Genomic DNA, 21,560 nt, shown 5'->3' on the forward strand with positions numbered 1-21,560 from the left:
CATGTTTGTTCCCCAAACACTAGAGGACAGTGTTGTTCCACTTAGAGAACCTCAAGGAGCCTGACAACCTGCTGCTCATTCCTGTAATAGAAAATCATCACTTGCAAGTTTAATAACCCCGGATAAACCGCCTAAATCAGAATACAGTAGAAAGGACAAAGCCGTGTTTTGGTCAACACATAACCTTTTTTTTTTGTTTCAGGGGGACGCTGAGCTTTGGTGCTTTCAGAAAACCAATTCTACTTCCGTTGTGTTTAATTAATTAAGTTCCTCAGGCAGAAAATGTGATGCTTTAACTAGTAATTAACAGTTTGTGCTTCAGCACTGTCCAACCATGCTGGTCCAATTAAATATAATTCTTGTCTTGATAAAAATAACAATATAAATGATATATGATATATAATATAATTATAGGTCATTTTAAAAGGACAAATATGTAGCAAAATTAAGTCTATTACATGAGAGCTGGACATTAGTAACAGCTCTCAAAACACAAACTACAAGTGCAAAAAAACCACTGAAGCTACTTCAGTCCCATCCACACATTTATGAAAGTGCATTAAACATGATTTTAAATGTCACGCCCTCAGGTCTTACCTCTGGTGATAAGTTCGCAGTGAACCAGTTTTCCGATATCATTTGGCCCCTTTGTTACACCAACACACAAAAATATATTCAATTGCACTTCTCTAATTCTTTTATTTCACAGAATGGCATGAAAATATGCTTAATAAGAAGGACATCAAGGTCAAAACATTCGTCATTACTGAGAGACACAGAGAGAGGTGCAGCAAGATGGCGGAGTCTGTTGGTGACGTCACACTTCAAATTGGAGTTAGCTGCTGGAAACATGATTGGTCGAGGTAACTGGGGTAGTGAGAGCAACAGAAATACATTACAGTTTGTTTTGCCTCCACACCCGATTTACAGGGGCGTTGGTGAGCCTGCCGCTGCGGCTGCTCCTCATACCCAGGTACTGCCTGAGCAGCTGGTTCACACGTTTCTGACTGTTCCATTTGCGGGCAGATTTCCGGACACCTATGAAACCGCCATAGCGCTTTTGTAGGGGCCTCATGGGCGAGCCAATCAGCTTCCTGTACCCGTGGCGCCCCCTCTGAAAGCCACCAAAGCGTTTGGATAAGGTGATAGCCTCCGAGCCATCATCTTCTTCCACCTCTAGCTGGCTGTCACTCTCCAAATTCCTCTCCTCCCTCTGCTTCCTCTCTTCCAGACTGAGATCCAGGCCCTGCAGGCCCTCCCCCTCCTCGGAGGATTCCAGCAGTGATGAGTCATACTGGGCACTGCGCTGCTCAAAGGGTGACTCCTCCTGCTCTCCCTCCTGGAAGCGCTCTGCGGTTGCAGACTGCAGCAGTTCACTGTCCGAGTTCAGGTCAAGAGAGGTCAGCTCCAGCTCCTCTCCGGTTCTCTTGAACAAAGCGCCTACCTCAGAAAGTGTTGGATGGTGCGATAGCTTGACAGCACGTTTACAGACCTCCCATGTGATCGAAGCAGAGACGTGACCCTCGCACTCCAGCAAGCACACCTGCAGAGAGATGGAGTGATGAGTTTAGGTTTTAGAATGATAAAAAGTTTTAGATTCTGGTCCAATTTTTGTTTTCTTAGGGTAATGTAAACGCAATCCAGCCAAGGGATGAGCAGATAGTTTTAGATGTAACCAGTTTGAAGACCTGAAAACCAATTGAAGACTTAATCCGTAGGTTTTCCTGCACTTTAGTCAGGCTGCTGAGCCTCTTGGTGTTTAATTTAGGGTATTGACACTTTCTCAGAATGGCAACACAATGAAAGGGAGAGATAAATCCCCACAGACGGCAACATGCACTCACTTCAGGTGTTACTATCCCCCTAGATGGTCGTTGTTAGTTGTCATCGTTAGCATAAATGTGTGTCCTCATGGGCTTAGCAGCACGTTGTCTTGTATTATTGATCATATTGATTATTATATAATCCATAAAAGAGTTACGCAGAAGACTGCCTTCTGTGTCCATGACATAATTAACTTACGTCCTTAACTTAAGCTACATAACGTATAACGTAAGTTACGTTAATATTTTGACCCAAATCATGATCTTTTGATCAACCGAACCACGTTATTCTGTTGCCTTTAACTAAGCTTTGTTTTAATCTAAATGATAACCATATGTATAAAAATGGGACTACAGTAAGGTATATGTTGCCCTGTCTGATGAATTGTGGTTGTAGCAAAAACTGATAATTGCCATTAGATGGATAAATTATATTTTAGATTGGTGTAACGTGAGGGCCTAAGAAAACACAGGGTAACATGGTGACAACAGCAATGACAAATGATTTGAATATTGAGGCTTGAAATGTCTCACTAGCCAAGCTACTACCTAATGTTTTCCTCTATAGAAGCATACATCCAGCACAAAATCCATTCGTTTTAGGGGGCCATAATTAACTTCATAGTGCCATAGTAGCACCACAGCACTGTATGTGATCAGTAAATTAGCTGGAAATTAGTCATGAGAGCCTATAGACTCAACCATACATTGTAGGCTAAAAAGCCAGAACATTGAAATACTGCATAGAGCTGAGGGAATGTGCAGAGTCGGAAGTTCTCTCTGGGTTTGTCACACATAATCATTGCAGCAATTTCTCTTTTACAGATAACAAAACATGCTTTAAAGACAATCGTTGCCACGTCCTGTTCACATTGCCTTATCACTAATCAGTCTATCAGGAAGCAGAGGTAAGATAAAAACCTCTTAATGATTAACCAAATCATACAGCAACAAAGCAATTACACACTTTAGTTCCAGATGCAGAAAGTACTTTTATTATATCTCACAAAATAGCTGATTATGTTAACTTCAGAGCAAGGTTTATAGATATATTGTCCAAAGTTATCTTACTATTTATGGAATGTAATCACACACCTACAAGTGCACACAGGCTGAGAAAGCAGTCTCTTGACCTGGATGGCTTGTGTTTGATGGGAGTTAATGGGGAGGTTGTCCCTGCAGTATTCAGTGTGTTCGGAAAGTTACCTTCCAATATGAGACGTCCATCATTTGATAAATGTGACTCCTACTTCTGCTAAATGATTGACAGCACAAAATTGGAAGAAATTACAAATCAGTTTGAAGGACAGCAGGTAAATTACGTCCAATCTTTTCCGATTGGCTCTTCAACTTTTGGTAATGATATTTTGATCTTCAAATGATATGTATTGTATTTTGGAATGGCACCTCTTACGTAGAATGTGCTTCATCAGAGGCAAATCACTTGACTCACTGTGCAGTTTAAATGACCTTCCTTTCTTATTATCATCACAGCTGACAGTTGGCAGTTGAGACACCTTAAAGCACTACACCAGTATGAAAGTAAGGACAAATGAAGAACATTTCAACTTTGTTTTATCTGCTTTATCGTCTATCATTCTTGCTTTTGTCTACTGAACCTATGGTGGCCGACAGGGGCAAACACTTTACAACATCCCAAAACACTTCCATTAGGAGAAACGCGCTGCATGTTTTTGATAAAGGATGCAAATAATATACTCAAATGTGCAAAACACATGCAAATTAAGAAACATCTTCACCAACTTGACAACGCATGCAGCATTTAGAAAACATTCACCAACTTGAGGAAACATGTGAAGCATTAACTAAAAGCAGAGCTATATATAGTACAGAGCTATATAGATATATAGCTATATAGATATATAGCTCTGACTAAAAGTGCTGCATAAACAAAACGCTGTAAATTAAAAATGCTGCAAATAAAAAACGCTACAAGAAGCTCACAACAGAAATGGGGACACTAAATAGTAACGCACACAGCTGGGACAGGAGCACTCGTTGACGTTCTGGGAGTATGAAGTTGGCCAACTGTCACTGGAAACTAACCTCAAATGTAAGTTTAATTGGCTTATTTGAGCAATATGACTGCGTAATTCCTTTTGATCTTTACAGATCTGCTGTAAACTAGCTAGCTAACATCGCTAATAGTTATTTCAAATATACTAAAAAAAACCTGTAACCCTGGGCATGTTTCGTCAAGTTGGTGAATGTTTCCTAAATGCTGCCCATGTGGTGAATTTTGTGTGTGTTTTTTGGCACATTTGTATTTTTATATTATCACCATTTTGGAAAGTGCAGTGCGTTTTTCCTAAGGAAAGTGCGTTGGGCTGTTATAGTGTGTTTGCAAAGTGAGGCCACCGTACAGAAACTTTGCAAGTGCACCAATATTTTTATTTTAGGTCCTGAAACAATTCTGCCCAAACACTTAACCTGCTGAGTCACTTCAGATTGGATTGAGTTTTCCATTAATACCCTTAAAAGTAGAACAGCACAATGCATCGCTTTCTTTACAGAGAGAGTAAATAGGCTTCAGCTGCACATCGCTCCTTTCTCCCTTCTTCTTAAACTCCTGAGCCCTCTGAATTAAATTTCAGTTTGAGGTAAGAGACAAATCCCATTTACTCGTCAAATCTCTCACAAATGAGATAAATTGCATTGTTATCAGAAAACCTGCTCACATCAAAGGGATGAGAGAAGAGGGAGTTCCGCTGTGAATCTATGAGCGGAAATTAATTATCCATCGTAAATGAAATGAGCACACCAGGGGATTTTCCACGTCTGATCAATGGAGCAATCTAAAGGAGTTTATGAGTGAGAGGATGTGTGTGTGTGTGTGTGTGTGTGTGTGTGTGTGTGTGTGTGTGTGTGTGTGTGTGTGTGTGTGTGTGTGTGTGTGTGTGTATGTGTGTGTGTGTGTGTGTGTGTGTGTGTGTGTGTGTGTGTGTGTGTGTGTGTGTATGTGTGTGTGAAGGCCATACGATAAAAAAAACGCTGTAAGATTCATCCATATTGAGGATGCTTTGAAATGCTTTATTTTGTCAGGAGAGAATGGTTCACGGTTTGGACTTTAAAATTATGTTTAGGTTAGACTAATCACATCATCCCAGGTTCAGTTCTGGCTGGGGAACTTTGTCACATGCTCTGCCATCCATAGGCGCTGATTTATGTTTCTGCCGGTGGGTGCTCAAAACAGTGTGTGCCACCCCCTCATGCGTCCATCGCATGACATGCACGGCACGTGGGTGCTCGGCCTTCTCCGTGGGTGCTCGGGCCCGGAAGCACCCACGGAATCGGCGCCTATTGTGCCATCAATCAAACGAAGTCATTAAAACAAAAAATGAATTAGGATTATGTTGTTTTTGGGTAAAGGGACAGAGACTCCTCACTTACAGGGCCGTATCTAGGGAATGGAGGGAACAGGGGCTGTAAGGGTCACCCTTGATATATCTAACTGGCCGACCCGTGGTGTAAACTTGAGCTCTACACGTGATAATGATTCAACAATCAATCCAACACGTTATCTCACAAGACCATATGGGATCCTTTGACGTGACTAAATCAAAGAGGATTTGTAATCACGATAACTGACTACATCACATCAAATGTTTAAGAATTAAAGGGATAGTTAGGATTTTTAAATGTGTGGTTGTATTAGGTTTGCGGCAGTTGCCTAAAAATGAGTCGCGGTGTAAGGACCCTAGTTTGGAGAAACAGAAATGTACTGTCAGAGGCAGTAACAAATGTATGTTAGCCACGTCAAAAAAAAAGTGAAGTTTAAACTAGTTTTAGGATATTTTCATCTCTTTCCCTAGCCATCAAACTGTCTTATCTAACGGGGAACTGAACCTCCCTACAAAGCAACCAGAATCCATAGCACATTTTAGTTTTAAATAAACATATTACCTTAATATATCTGCTAAATCTGCGTTATAGAACCCCTAAAGACTGAGACATTTAAAAAACGTTGGGTTAGTGTTAACTTAAGCGAATGTGAACTACCAAATGGTCTCTAAAGAAGGTAGGCTAATCAAAAATGTATCAGGATTTTATAGACATTATACAGAAGCTGCTTAGCATTATGTAAATAAAAGCTGTTACACAGATGATTAGCACAAATGTAAACATCTGCTGGCATTTACCTTCAAGATTAGCATTGTCAGTGGATGGGACGCTACTAGGAAACGTTTGATGTGTGTGTGTGTGTCTAGGTGCGTGTGCGGTCGGGTGTGTAGGTGAGTGCACGTATAAATCAACGCTCTTGACACTGTAACAAACACCGGTGTCTTCACACAAACTCTTTCAGTCTGGAGAGGGGAAACAATGGAATTGCTTGGCGGATTCCATCTGTGGCTCAATGGGAAAGCCGCTAACACAATGAGGAACTGATAAAATGTGTCAGTCACCGATGTAATCCCCGGCTGATGATACTGAGCAGCAGTCAATTACAGAGTTCTATTACAACTCCAAAAAAGGTCCCAGCTGTCTTTCTCTGCATCATTATCAGCTAAATTAGCCATCCTACAGCTTTTCATGGACGCCCACAGACTATTTTTATCCCGCTGACGCGACTCGCACTGTTTGGAAATGAGATTGTGTGCTGCACTCGAGTTTGGGTTTGGATTCGGAGAGTGTTCTCTCTGTGCAGAGGCTGGTGTCTTCATGTTGGTCACGAAGCATTGCACAAGTGCTGGAGATACTTACACATGCAAATAACTCCCTCCAATATGAAACAGAAATAATACAAATTATTCCAAAATGTTGAGGAGATTTTTCACAAATAAACGCCTTTATCTCAGTATTGTTTTTTTCAAAAGGGGTTCATCACCAGTAGCAATGATATCTGATCATCTGTTACTCAAACTGGACTTCCTGGATGGGTTTCATTGTCTCACATCTGGCAATTATGCTTCACAAAAAACGTTTTTACATTCTAAAGAAATAGATTGTCTTTATTATATATCATTATATCTTTTTCTTTTTGTTATCTATTTGATTTTATTGTTATTATTTTCCTCTTCCTTTAAATTTTCATTAAGTTTAGAACATTTTTCAGAGAGGGTCTTATTTGTTTGTCTCACAACTGGCAATTTTGCAACACAGTAAACATTTTTATATTGTAAAGGTAATGTATTCTGTTTTTTATTTATTTCTGAATTTCTTTTTGTCTTCCTTTTCGAGTATTTTTTAAGTTTACAATATTTTCAAAGATTTTAGAAGCTTTTTGCCTTCAAACAGCAAAAATGTATACTTGTTATGCTTTTTACAACCCCAATGCTGCATAAATAAAAGCACAGCAAATGTTTTGGTAAATATAATTTTATAGCACGGGAAGGCTAAATAATCTCATTATTCTTACCGCATATTCACTCCCATAAAGGCAAATAAAGTAGTCTCAAACAACGCATTACGCAGAAGCTCTTATGGTGATTGAATATACAAACACACTTTAATCAGGGTGCTAAAGGCACCGTTGACAAGGTGGATGCTCTTATCAACACACACTGCACACACTCATGCACTCACCATGGTGTTGAAAGCTTGCTGCAGCTGCTGCTGCTGCTGCAGGAGCAGACCGCAGGCCACGCAGTCCCCCGGGCAGTCACTGCGTCCAGGGGTGAAGAGACACACCAGCAGCACTGCCAGGTACCACAGAGGGATCTTCATCGCTCAGCAAAGCCAGACAGGAAGCGACAAACAGGATCCCAATAGTCTAAAACAAGGGTCAACAGCTTGAGAATCTGTGAGATAAAGCCTGGGTCCAGCCTACAGGGGGAAAGCAGACAGAGCGACAGAAACATTGAATCAATTCCAGTTTATAGGAATCATTAGCTGGATTTGGGCGGTCAGTCAAAGCGTTGGTGGTGGTGTTCAGCCAACATCAGGAGATGGACAGTGTGGGAGGGATGAAGAGAGTTAAACCTGAGGCATTAAATGAGAAAATGGGTATTTTCCTGTGGGCAGGAATCGGCCACTGCAGGGGTGGATCACTGATGGATATCATACAGCAGAAGTGAGAGGATCTGTGTTTAAAGACATCAGGAAGACCTTATTGAGCCCAATATCAACAAAAGCTAGAGGCGACAAATCTGTGAGCCAGGTGTATTTTGCCTGACCTCCACTTCCTGACCTCAATCTACCCTGTCACTCAGAGCTATATCATCCCATAATACAGAGATAACGACAAAAAAACAGCCACTCACAACATCAGAGATTGATTCTGCCTATACACTGCTGCTGCACCAACGACCAGAAACATATGGTACAAGAACCAAGTCTATGGCTCAGCTGAAGCAATGTATTCTGTCCTTTATGTAGTACTGATTCAGTTTGAAGTTTGGAATTTTAAAATGTTTTGCTTATCCATAAACACTTTCCCCTCTAAAGTTGTACACCTCTAGTAGCGCTGGAGATGTGTTTAGAGAATTAGATCTCAAATATACACTAAATGCAATTTGGTAAGTAAAACTGAATTTTAACACAACTTTTGTTCATTTACAAGAAAAATCCACTGAATCTGCATGAAAGTAATTTTGTGGCCCCTCTAAATGTCTGAAGCTTTTAAGTGTCTTGAAAATGGCCGTTTCTAGCTAATGCGCTTAGCTAAGTATCTCAAGATGAGATACTTAGCTTAGCGCATTAGCTGCGTTTAGCTTAGCGCTGGTGACTTGAAGTAATATGACCGTGATGTAGGCTAGCTTGTTGTGTTGCGGGACCCCTTGTGATGCTAACTGCCGGAGCAGCGGAAACTAGCTGTTAGCACAACCCTGAAAATATATCAGGAAATATAATTGTCTTCTTACATTGATATGGCAAATTTGTTCTCCAGCACATACAGAGCACTGGCATTTATTGGTCTTTTTTGTGTAAACGTCATGATTGTGAGTCCAATATTCACTCTTATCTTAGCTCTCTCTCACATTAAATGTATATATCTTATATGAGCATTTGAGAATGTTTATGGATATTTTTTCTGTATTTTCTTTCAATTCCTTATGGCTTAACACTGCTTATAAGATAAGAAAATACTTGTATTTGTAAAAGTCAAGCGTATAATTCCTTGCATGATTGTGAACATGTTAATATAGTTTTGTAGTCATGAATAGTTGCTGTTCAAAAGGACATGGTAATAATTCAAAAAATGACAATGATGGAGCATAACTGCTTTGAAAAGTAGGTGCAATAATGCTACAATCAGTTGAGATTTTTATAGTAACACAAACGTTCTATACTGAATGTACTAAGCCAAATGAATCCAATGATGTGAATAGTTTGATGCAATGTTATTTATTATTAAAATATAAAAGATTCCAATGTCCTGTTGACCCAGACAAGCCCCCATCTGCTCACATAGAGCTCCCACTCAATGTTTTCACAGCCGGAGACAAGTGGTAGAAGTCACAGCGAGCCACTACACAATCCCCCAGTAAAGACATCTTATTGATGCGAGTGAATACAAATGTTTAACAACACGTGGAGTGGGTGTCATGTTGACAGGTACATTGACGTGAAAGGAAATAAAGAACTAGTACACCGTGACCGTTTTCACTGTGCCATTACCATTCATAGTCGATAGTATATGAAACAAGTCGTGTGTGATTTTGGCCAATTCATAAATATATGAATGGCTTTATTGGGAATCATTAGAGAGACCTGTTTGTTTGCCTTGCTTAGATGTTTTTGTGGGATGATCATTTGTTAGCCTGCTGACTAAGCCCATTTCATATTGTTGTGTTGCCCCTGAGTGGCCCCCTGCTAAGTAAGATGAACAAATGTGTGAAAGTAAGTGATGGTGTTGGCCTTGGATACGCTCCCGCAGGACAAAGTTGCAGCTTTCACACATTGATCATATTCTGCCAGTGTATTAATATGCGGGATTTTTGGCAACACTATTAACATTGATAAGTGGTGCAATGTCGGTCATTAGCTTTATAATTGGACAATGGTTTGGAGACCACGAACACGCATTCATAGGAGCGGGTTCGAGCATGTAGAGCTAAACAATATGGGCACAGTATTAAATCATCTGCAGACAACTTATATATCTTCATAAAGCTTTAGAACTTTATTTAAATTTGACAAGTTTCTATGATGATTTGAGGAAGACATAAATATGATAAACATTTACAAGTATTTGCATGTCAGTATTAACCTACTTTAATAATCTAAAAAACGTTGATGATTCATTCATCCAGGGAATTATGGAACTAGTTTTTACAGAATTTCCATAATTCATTTCTTCATTCAATTAAATTAGCCTGAAGATGTATGTAGCTGAATCTGGCTTTCGATGAATTAGCAGGAGAGCAATTTGTATCTTTCTAAAAGCTCAGGGAATGAGTGGCCAAGCCATCATATGCTGCCGTCTCTCTTTAGAATGGAAGCCATTATTGTTTGTCTGAAACTATTGTCAAGCATATGTGCTGATGGGCTACACTCTCATCAGTCTGTGGCCTCGAGATGTTTAAAGTGAGCTGGTTGTTATGATATGATTTGTTACAGTACATGTGTTTGCACATAACCTTTTGCAACCAAATCAACCGAGCATTAAAACACTTCATGTAGAGACGTATTCCTTGTAGCACTTTGAGATTGCTTTCAAGCAATGAAAGGTGCTTTACAAATGCAATTTATTATTATTATTATTATTAATAATAATAAAGGATGGCCACCTTCAGGTTGTGTATATCAGCGTTATAGCTGCCGTTATATCTTTGGAATGACGCAGTGAAAATGGCAAAAATCAATTTATTACATTGGAAAGGGTCAGTGGTCAGTGCATGTTTTGGTCATTGGATTTTGTTTTCACAAAAGGATATTCAAAAACCAAAAACGAGTGGATATTTAATATTTATATTTTATTTCACTAGAAAACAGAAACAAAAAACATATTTTTTTCCATATAATAAATAGTTGTAGGATCGGGTTTTGGTACCTCGTTTCCATTAAAACCATGGAAAAAATTGTGTTTTGTGTTTTTCATAATAAATAATGCAAATGAACAGTCATTTAAAGGGTTAAAATCCTAAAAACGATTGACTGTTTGGTAGTTTTGAGCAACTGAGAAGTTCTTTAAGGAATTTATGAAATAAAAAGTAGAAAAATGTTTAAAGAATATACATCTTTGTCACGAAGGTGTCCAAAGGGTAGTACATTTGAGGAGGGCACAACGGTTAAAGAGCACAGCGGACACAGGACCGTCCTCATCTGCTCTTATTTTGTAAACGTAAACTTCCGGTAGCAGGATAAAAACAGGCGTTTTTTCGTTTCTGTTTGATAGTGATTTTACTTTTAGTTTTAAGAGGTAGAACATTTAAATCAGCCGTTTTTTGTTGTTGTTTTTTTTAACAAAAATTAAACATTCACTCGTTTTTGGTTTTTGACCAAAACATACATTGACTGGAAAGCATGCAAAGTCAAGCAAGTTTAGGTGAATGTAATCTACTCTTTTTTTCCACAAGGAATAACTGAACATTAGAGAGTGAATAATACAGAGCTCATAAGACCTGTACTGAACACTTCATTTTAGAACAGTACATAAATGCGCCCTTGGGCTGAGCTGACCCTATGGAGGGAAACAATGTTTTATTTATGCTGTGGTGGTAGCATAAATAGAAATGGATAGGCTGATTGTGAAAAGTAGTCCAAATGAAATTGCCATATCATCCAAACTTGTATTACTCAGCAGGAAAAGGACATGGGCAGACCTATAGCTGTAACAAATGTTTTAAAACAAGATTCAAATGAAAGGTCTTTAGATCATAAACCTGATCTGAATTTGTGAAACTTTGCATAAACTCATGTTAGATTCGACGCCATTGCACTCATTCTTATCTTAACCATTCGAGATCAATGCATTTTTCTGATTTGCAGAAAAAGCTGCAATATAACAATGTGGAAGGTTTTGGTTCAAGTTTACAAAATAAGAAAGAATCACGTCGCGTAGTGCCTTTAAACACTATAAAAAATGATGGGCAAATTATTGGAGTTGTAAAACTGTCAAAGCTGGCCTCTTGATATAAAGTTTTCATTACAGAATGGAGATTTTGAAATGAAGTGCAGGCCCTAATGATCAATGCTTTCAATTTGCATTATGGCAAGTGTACGATTTAGTGTTTGTGAAGCTTTACCCATACTAAAAGTCAAGACATCTCAGTCTCTGCTGTTTCAATTTTACAATTCTCTGTTAAAAGTGTCTTTGGTAAGACCCCCAATTTCATGGAAGTGCAATACTAAATTGCTGGAGTGCACCTTCAAATGACTGTTATTGGTTCACTGAAGCGCAATGAAGGTCAGAGGATATTATTTGTTACTTGTGTTGAAGTTTGAAAAAATGGTGGAAGTATGTGAGTCAAGAGGTGAGCTCCTGAAAAAGACAAATAGTGAGCACTTGGCCATAACTGTACAGGTTTCTTTTTGTCAGAACTCTGTGAGACAGTCACCTGCTTGGCAATGAATGCCGACCCGGGAATTATCATCTCAAAAGCTCCCTTGACAAAAAGCGGATGGGATTTTTCCATTGGCTTTTGAAAAAACAAGATCTGTGGCATACACATGTTTATGATACTTTCATGTTTCGTTCAACAGGAAAATCTCCACATATTACAACAACTTTTGTAGAGGTTGAAGTTGAAATGCAATCACCAAAAGGAAATAGCAGTTGTAATGCTATAGAAACAACTACTGTACATCAGTCACACATCTTCCCTTCCGCTCATTTAAAGGTGGCTAACGTTTCAGCGTGATGATGTTCAGTGGTTTAATGTAGCCACCTGTTATCTAAGACACAAAAGCTTCAGAGGCTAGGGTGTTTTGTTGACATATTTTATGTGATCTTGTAAGCTTGTATTAGCCACAACCTCTCAAGAAAACCATTGACTTTGAGATGAGGGAACCCGGAAGTGATAAATTGCGAACTCCTTTCTTGTGACAAGTAAGTGAACAAGTAAGTTCTGTCTTTCAATAGCATCTACCATAAAGGAAAGTGCCCCCCCGACTACCCAGAGGGAAGAATCAATCCAAAATATATTATTTTGGTGATTTATTTTTAACTTCATGTCTTAGTTATCACACATTTCTCAGCATGATTGTTACGCCAAGGCCCTCTTGACAACCAGGGGCCAGAAAGAGTCACAACTATTCATTCTCAATAACTACAAATTGAATCTTTGCCCTTTACATTTATGACACTTTGAGCCATGAACATGCACACTCATCTCTCTGCCCTGTTCCAGTAATGATGCAGTTCTTGGTCATGATATTGCTCCTGGTCCATTTTAACCACCCTTGCCAATAAATTTGCATACTATTTCAGCCACCTTTAACATTTCATATTATTTGCATAATCTATCTGACAAAGCTAGCAGATGACTGGCTGCATAGAGTTGATATATGACTTTCGCACACGGATAAAGTGGTCGCTAGGAAATTGGGGCCCTTACATAGAAGCATAATTCGTCCAGGGGCCTGGGTACTCGTTACAAGAGTTGCATTTTAAAATAGATCTTCATCACTCACAAATACAAACAACCTTGCCCACCTAAATGAACGCCGGCGTGAAAGCAAAAGGAAAATGAACTATAACGAAAGGCCTGATGTGCCTTTACTTTTAGATGATTCTTTCCATCTCGCACAAATGAAAGCTTTTACCCATTCGTGGGCAAACAAATATGCTGTTTTATGCATCCATTAGGGTTAACTAAGTCCCTGAAAATGTTACGTGTTGGCAACTGGAATGTTTTTTCCTTTTTAAACACAGAGGAGGCAATCAGAACATTCATAAAAGAACCCGAGTCCCATGTATTTGGTTTTCTTTTCTGAGTACAATTTGGCCACAGCCTGAAATACATAAACAACTCTAGGGTACTGTTGCTCGTTATTTTTCCTTCATTTTATAAAGTTTGTACGAAAGAGTAAGGGATAGGTACATTGGATAATGAAAGGAGCATTCTTTATTTCAAGACTATGGGAGGATGTCAAGAAAAACAATGAGGTGTCGAAAACTTGTTAGCATGAGTTCTGAAAGTTTGAGTTTGTTTCTGGGGGTTCTGACTTTATTCTCAACATCTCAACTTTACATTTTTTCCCATTCTCTTTTCCCTCTTATAGCTGGCCCTCATGCTCTTCCAGTAGTTTGCCATTAAAATATTCTTGTTATATAAGGGTGTACGGAAATCAGAGACAGGATACAAAGAAAATATACTTTCCATTGATATCATTAGGCTCCCTCGTTGCATCGATACTTTCCATACAGTCCCTTTAAAAAAGCCCCTTTTGTGTTTCTAGCCGACAAGTAAATAAATGAACGTGGCATCCGGACAGCCTGTGCACCGCTGACATAGTTGCAAGTGTATTAATAAAGCTAACGGTGGGATAAATTAGCATTAGCGGCTTAAATGAAGGTTGGAGATGGGGCCAAGGTGTCACCACAGTGAATGTGTGAGAAGAATAGCTGCGTGCTCGTCTCTGTCAAAGCTCTTTCTCACTCTATCTCATCCATTAGGCGTCTGCATGGAGCTGAACAAAACACAAAGGAGTCTGCTAATGCACAGATAACCTAGTGGTCGCTCTTTCTGTTTTCTTTTTTCACGCTTGCATCCATTTCTGTTCTTGCCTCAACACACCCTTTGTTCCTACACTCATCTTCCGGTGTTTCTTCACCACTTCCATATCCAGAGCTGAGATCTGTTATCTCTGGTGACGTATTGCTGAGGCCTCCAGTGTCCTCCAGTGGTGTGTGGATCTTTACTCCCCTTTATAAAGGCCAAGCCTGAGCCAGGAACAGCCAAAGATGGATTGCATGAAGATGTGGTCATTTCGAAAAATCTTACTGTACATGGGCCAATAATGGTACTAATTAATTCTTTAGAACCTGAGGAGATTCATGAGAGTTTTATCACCTTACACCAGCCTGTAATCGCTTGTTGAAAATGCATTGATCTGAGATAATGGGCTAATAAAGTGCAGTTCAGTGTGTGTATGTGGAAAGGGGGATGGACAAAAAAGGCTTCATGATAATGATAAAAAAAATCATAATTTCAGGTCCCAATTAATTTTTTCTGATGTTCATTTTTTAAGGAATTAATTAACGCAAATTACCAAAAATAACTGCAGTGTTGAAGACACTTTGGGATTTGCTAGTCCAGGCTTTAAAGACCTTCTCTGTGATTTCTCGTTTGAGATTTTGATCTAGCTTTTTCTTGCTAGTTTCTCCCATGAATCTTCCGAAGCTTCAACCAATTCTTGCTGCTTAAATCTAACAACAGACATAAACCCAGTCAATGTCATGCCCCTTGCACACCCACTACTCACCCTGAACACTTCACCATAAATTGCACTGCACATATAAAGCCCTTCCTTTGTTTGAAGAATTATGCTAATTTCCTCATCCTACAAACACATTTATGTAAACATAATCTAGGAATCAGAGCTGCTCCAAACACAATTTTCATAGGGACTATTTCTTTGGCATGAAGTAGTTTCGGTGAAAGTTGATTATCCAGATTGATATGGACATTGTTTTATGCAACGTGCATTACTGTTGAGTTTATAAGCCTTATTCTAACAATGTATTTGAAATCAAAGGACTACTGACTGGATTCCTAAGAATAAACTACTGCCATCAAAACAACCATCATAGGGACTTTTAATTAAATGTCTTATGTGAATAAATGTCACATAACTGTATTAGGTAAGTTGAAAGCAATAATACTAAGTTCAACCAGCATTTATTATTTATTGAAATCTAATATTATTGCTTCCAACTACCCTGAAACAGTTATGGGAAATGTGTTGACATAATACACTTAATCAAGGTCAACGTATTGGTTTTATCAGTGTACAAGTGTGTGATACTTAAAACTAGGACCCATGGCAAATATTTTATCTATCATATTTCATCAGTTAAAACTGTATAGGTGCAAATTGGGTGATTTTGAATGAGGACCCTTACACATATTGTACAAATTGGTATTTTTTAAAGGAATTAAATACAAGGGAGGTAGAAAAACATCATATAAGAATCATTAGGAACATATTGATTGACAAGAAGTACAGAGCTCAGTTGGTAGGACGATAAGCACCACAAAGCAAAAGACCTTCACCTGTATTTCATCGGGATTCAGTCATCTCTGAGGTGAATGTCTCTGAGCCTGGCCTAATAAAAAAAGACTATACTGTATGCATGGGTGGAAATCAATAAAAGTCAATAAGATAATTAAATAGTTTTTGGGTGAGCCAGCTCCTCAATGTACATTTGGCATTGGGGCGTACTGAGGATTTCTGAGGGCAAAGGGCCCAAACACACATCAGCTACACACAGGGACACCAGTGCACAGAAAATGTAGTTTGATTAAGATTTCAGCAGGGAACCCAAGAGAGCCCCTTTGATGGATTTTTTTACAAACTCCACAATAACTTTTCTGACACTTACGGCTTCATCCCCAAAAAGTAAGAATATACCTTTCGTGAAGGGGGTCAGTGAAAGTGCCCTGAGGCCCCCAGTTGTAAAGCGTTTCAATGGATTAAAATACTACTCCCCATTGTTATGCATTTATTGGTCAGATCAACATTGCAAAGGGTTAGGTTAATCTCAAATGAGTTATTTCCTTTTAAACCAGGCTCCTGAGTTCTCAAAATGAGGTGATTCATCAGGCCAGCCTCTCGACATGAGATACTGTGTTGCTCTTAGGTCACTGATTGCCTGCAATTACACTGCACTCTATAAACTCATTTAAAAGGCCCACCCTAATTGAATTATATTCAGATTGGTTTTTGGTTACTCTGCCTCCCAAAATGATCAGTTTACACGCTATGATATAAATAATCAAGGGGGTAATTTCTAGTCGGTACAAGGAGAGCATGTTCCCCTTACCTTTATAGTATGGTTCTCAAATAAAAACCTCTCCGAACATCTTTGAGGTGATAACAATTTTGGAACACTTATGTGAGTCACCTTCAGTTACTATGCACTTAGTGCAATGTGCTTTAAGTGCTTTCCAATGTTTTACTGCCCTTGGTTTTGCCTCTCAGGCTGTATTAAGGCTACCTCATCTGATTAGTGAAGGTTTTTTAGGGCTGTAGGAAACCAGAAAACTACTGTACTTCAATTTGCAACTACACTCAATATTGCTGTAAAAACACAAAACAGTATAAAGCGAAGTGCAAAGGAAACTATTAATGCTAATACCAAATAACTGTGTGTTATTCAGGAGTTCATTTTTACTTTAACTCCTTAAATTTATTTAAATAGTTTTACTTTTATTACATATTTTATTTTATATTTTTATTGCACATTCTTATATACATTATTTTTATTTATTCAAATATTTATAGTCTATTTTATTTTACTTTTTCTTTCATTGGACATTTAATTTAACTTCTTCAGCTTTATGTGTTTATATAAATAATGTAATTATATTTCATTAGATCTCTTATTGGACATTTGAGTTGACTTTCTTTTGTTTATATAAATAGTTTTATTCAAATTTTTAAATCACAAACCCAATTTCCCCTGGGGTAAAAATGTATCTGATTCTGATTCAGAGTTAAATGTATTTTAACCCCCCTCCACCCACACACAGACACATAATCCTGAAACCACACTTTTGGCCTTACCATGACGCTCCCGCATTTCCTCCCTTTGGTCAGCAGAAAACCACAAGAACCATGCAACACCACGGAAACCCACACCAAGCATGACCCCTGTTGTCCTGTCGAAACACTGATAACACGTTACTCTTTTCCATAAACCTTCAGTTTGAGGCTGACTTACACACACATATCCACAGGATGATCTCTCACACACACAGCCGTGTAAACCCAGCCTCCTGCGCAGCCACAGATAAACAGCGTGTGACTCACAGAAGCAGGAGAAGGTGAGTTGTGCCCTTCAACTCAGGACCTGAGGATCCTGAAATGACTCATCTGAGAGAATGCGTTTAATCCAATTTGGAGGCGTCTGCCACGGCTGTGCAAAGTTTTATGATTGAACCTGTTATCTATCAGCTAATCTAGTTATTGTCACATAGAAGCAGTATTAAAAAGATTATGAGCAACATAAGGGGAAAGAAGTCACGAGTAAAGGGCACTGAGTGCATGATGATTTGCAGCTAAATTGAAGCTTATAAAGAAGATTGTGTAAAAGAGTTGTTTTATCACAGAAATTCTCTTTATCTGAATGTGATCATATCTGGCGGAAGAATCACACGTCTTGATAAGTATGTGCCTTTATGTTGTTATACTTTAGGGCATCTTATCTCATACAGACTGCAGAGCGCACAAATTGAGAGGGAATATCAAAAAAATGCATCTAATTTCCTCCGCATATCCCGCATCTCACATGCACATTTGCACCAATAAAAAGTGGAGATATGATGTGCTTTATATCCAAATGCTGCGGCACCATCATATCAGATCAATTGAGCATATAATTACTATTGTTTCCATCATTTGTTCTCGCAGGGTTTCTTTTAATTGGGAATATTTCAGCACCTGAGGGTAGATCATTCCCAGCATCTGATTTGCCTTTCATAGAGGGACGCATACCAACAATTATCTCATGTATTAGCCCCATGAAGCCGTCCTAATAGCTGCAAAATAATCTTCTCCCTGGGCAACTTGCATGATAGCATACTGAGATAGAGAGACACATCGCCTTCGATTCGGCTGATAAACTGTCACAGACGCAGGATTAGATGTGATGGGGTCTGAGGGAAAGAAAAATAAATGATGTTTGAGAAATGGAAGTATTTTGATACTTCTACAAGACTAGAAAACAGAGTTCCATGCACCGAAAAAAGGGGATATGTTCCAAATGCTAAAAATCAAGCTAACCCCTCTGGAATGCATTCTGAAAACTGGAAAGAAAACTCATATTATCAAAAATCAGCTCTGGACTTGGGAAAACAAAGGTTTTAACACAAAGGGGACATTGCGCCCTTAATGACGGACTCCTGCAGTGTTGCTTCCCACCAGAAAACTGAATAGCTGAAATTCTGCAGAGTGTGAGGCAGCTGACATGGTGTCATCATTGATCTGGTCACTGTTAAGCTGCGTTGACACCTGCACTAATCCATTGGACATGCACCCGGTAGGGGGAAAGCAATCTTGCAAAGCTGGTAAAGCTCGCTACTTTTATCAAGGTGAAGCTGGAAAAAAAGTGCCAAAATATTTGTGTGGAATATCTGGTAACTTTGCTGTGAATCCTTATGTGATCACGAAGAGGATTTGCAAGCAGCCTTAATGAATATTGACACAGAGGCCGAAAAATCCTGTACTCTGCTTTTAGTTTAATCTCAGCACATGAAGCAGTGATCTTATTAACTGAATTTATTAACTGATAAGACAGAGATGCTCGTGTCATAATGTACTGGCACAAGACTAAATAAATAAATTGCAAAGGAAATCTGCCAAATATGTGATGTATGATTGGATTATAATAAACTGATTTTTGATTAAAAATAAATATGGAATCACCTTTAAAAAAGAATGGATTTGTTTTTATGGAAATGAATATATCAAAAGGCCTTTTATGAAGAAAATATTTAAATTTGTGTGGTTATTTATATCTCAAAAGCCTACAAGCCAAGGTACATTTTAACATAAAATTAACGACATTTATACTTTTGTCACATTCTGTAGTTAAATCAATTAATATAATCAGTGTATTTTATTTATAAAATACTCTATTTGACTGCGTCCTGTAAACATGTTTCATGAAACATTTCCCTTGTGTGAAGACATCTATCTGTGAATGCCACATTAACCACCCATCAGCCCCCCCCCCCCCCCTGTCTGTGCCATTATCTTCTTTACTGATAATGAAAAAAAAGATTATGCACATTAATTTTCATGATCATTAAAATCATTATGCGCTTAGCATAATAACAGTGTTCACTTTTGAAGCTTTTTTTCACCACTTGTTTGAGGTTGACACCAATGCTACTTTAGGCAAAGAAAATTGCTTTTCAATCTTCTTTGAAGCGTTGATGTGATGTATTTAATCTGACATACAATACTCCAAATTCCAACGAAAGGGCAAATCCTAAATAAAATTCTTATGAAGTGGCATCACTAAAGCTATTTGGATAAATTAAGCTTAAATACTAGTGAAAACTTGGGGAACGTTCCAAAACCCAACTTTTATTCGCTTTTTTAGTTTCATTAAACTACATTTTATAATACTTTTTTGATTGTCGTTAGATTTTATATATTCATTTACTGAATTCTATTAGACTAAAATCAGGTACACCTTTAACTGCGTTCTCAGCATGATGCGAGACCTTCTCTCTTGTTAATTGAGTAATTATCAGGTGCGTTGTGGTTACTGCTGACTGTGACTGTGGTGCCTTCAGAGCCGCAGGGAGACAATCAGAGTAATGGAAAAAAAAAGATTACTGCAGGTGAGGAGGGCTACGTACAGCATCACCTCCGAGGTCAAAATCCAAGATTACAGAGCCGGAAAGAAGAAATGACAGACTAAAAAAAATGTGTTTAAATGACTGGAAAAGGGGGAGAATCCTAACAGCTTAAACAACAAAATCCCCTAAGGTTCTATTAGCCCGCGGTTTGTGCATTCAAGACACAACAAGTCCATACCTAATTAATTTTTTTCTAAGTTTCTTTTTTCAGCTTGTATTAATTACAATCTCCACATACAGGTAAACTCACACTCATATAAATTAAAACAAGTCACCGTTGAGCACTTCCTTACCTGTTTCTGTGACGTAAAGATATTCTCTCAGAGTCCTCCTTCTGTGCTTCAACAGGAGAGTTTGAGTGGCTCAGCTCGTATCCTCAGGCTTAGGGTTTCAACAACTGATCGCATGCCTCCTCTGAGGCTTCTTATAATGGCACACCCCTTCCCTCCTGGCTCAACCCTCCAGTTCTCCCCCCCCCTCCCTTCCCCTGTGTTTCACCATTCACATCACCATAGAGGAGGGTAGGAGAGAGGGGTGGATTCCCCATCGTGTCACGCACAAACCCCGGACAACCCGTGACCCGTGCTGACGTAGGAGGTGATGCCTACGCCACCGGTTTTATCTTCATTGAGCCAACTAATGGGGCTCTAAAAAATACGCATTATCCACAGTGAGGTTGAGCCGGAATTTCTACGTCTAAGGTGTCCATAAAACCCACAACCTCAACGCCAACCTGCTGTCAAGGTCAGGGAAACAATATCCCAATCGAATCGGATGTTTTTCCCAGAAAGTTTAGAAAAGAAGCACCCGTGGAAATGATGACGAGTCGGTAAGGTGGTTCAGTGAGATTTACTTATTTTGAATGACAGTAAAAACATTGTAGAGCAGGGTATGATTTAATGGAGTGTGAAGTCATCCTACATCTGCAGATGGGAGGTTAATATGAGTCATGCGGTAGATGTTGGGCATGGAAAACAAGTCCTGTCCTATGGTCCCAGGGGTTTTTCTGTGAGTAAAAAACATATTGAGTGTTCAGTTAAGGTGGTGATAATTGGGAATGACGATTGAGCTAGAATACTAGTCAGGGGATGATCAAAGTCATAAGGATACACTGGCTTAGAGCAAGAACTTCAACTCCATGGAGTAGATCTAGACTCGCTGTTGGCATGCAATCACCAACGTCAATAGGATTCAACCTCTGGGGACTATGAATGTATGGACAGCATGTCATGGCAATTATTTAAATTATTGTTTAGGTATTTAGGTCAAGATAAAAGTTTTCTGACCATCTGACTCTTGA

General features: G+C 38.8%; 1 protein-coding gene across 1 annotated transcript; it reads right to left on the reverse strand.

Annotated features, from left to right (window-relative positions):
• Window positions 1-194: 194 nt before the first annotated feature.
• Window positions 195-20,659, reverse strand: pnocb (prepronociceptin b). The gene is made up of 3 exons (XM_063902840.1): window positions 20,554-20,659; window positions 7,368-7,607; window positions 195-1,543 (listed from the first exon to the last, which is right to left on the reverse strand). Exons 2-3 carry the CDS (start codon window positions 7,506-7,508, stop codon window positions 896-898), a joined length of 789 nt encoding a protein of 262 aa, XP_063758910.1. The 5' UTR covers window positions 7,509-7,607; window positions 20,554-20,659; the 3' UTR covers window positions 195-895.
• Between the last annotated feature and the right edge of the window lie 901 nt (window positions 20,660-21,560).

The sequence above is a fragment of the Eleginops maclovinus genome, chromosome 15, assembly GCF_036324505.1.
Source record: "Eleginops maclovinus isolate JMC-PN-2008 ecotype Puerto Natales chromosome 15, JC_Emac_rtc_rv5, whole genome shotgun sequence".
In the NCBI taxonomy this organism is placed as follows: domain Eukaryota; kingdom Metazoa; phylum Chordata; class Actinopteri; order Perciformes; family Eleginopidae; genus Eleginops; species Eleginops maclovinus.

What these genes read in the sequence shown, in the direction of transcription:
- pnocb (XM_063902840.1), bottom strand. Translation starts at nt 7,508, where the DNA reads ATGAAGATCCCTCTGTGGTACCTGGCAGTGCTGCTGGTGTGTCTCTTC. An exon ending in AGCAAGCTTTCAACACCATG is followed by an intron (nt 1,544 to 7,367) that starts GTGAGTGCATGA and finishes ATCTCTCTGCAG; the next exon opens with GTGTGCTTGCTGGAGTGCGA.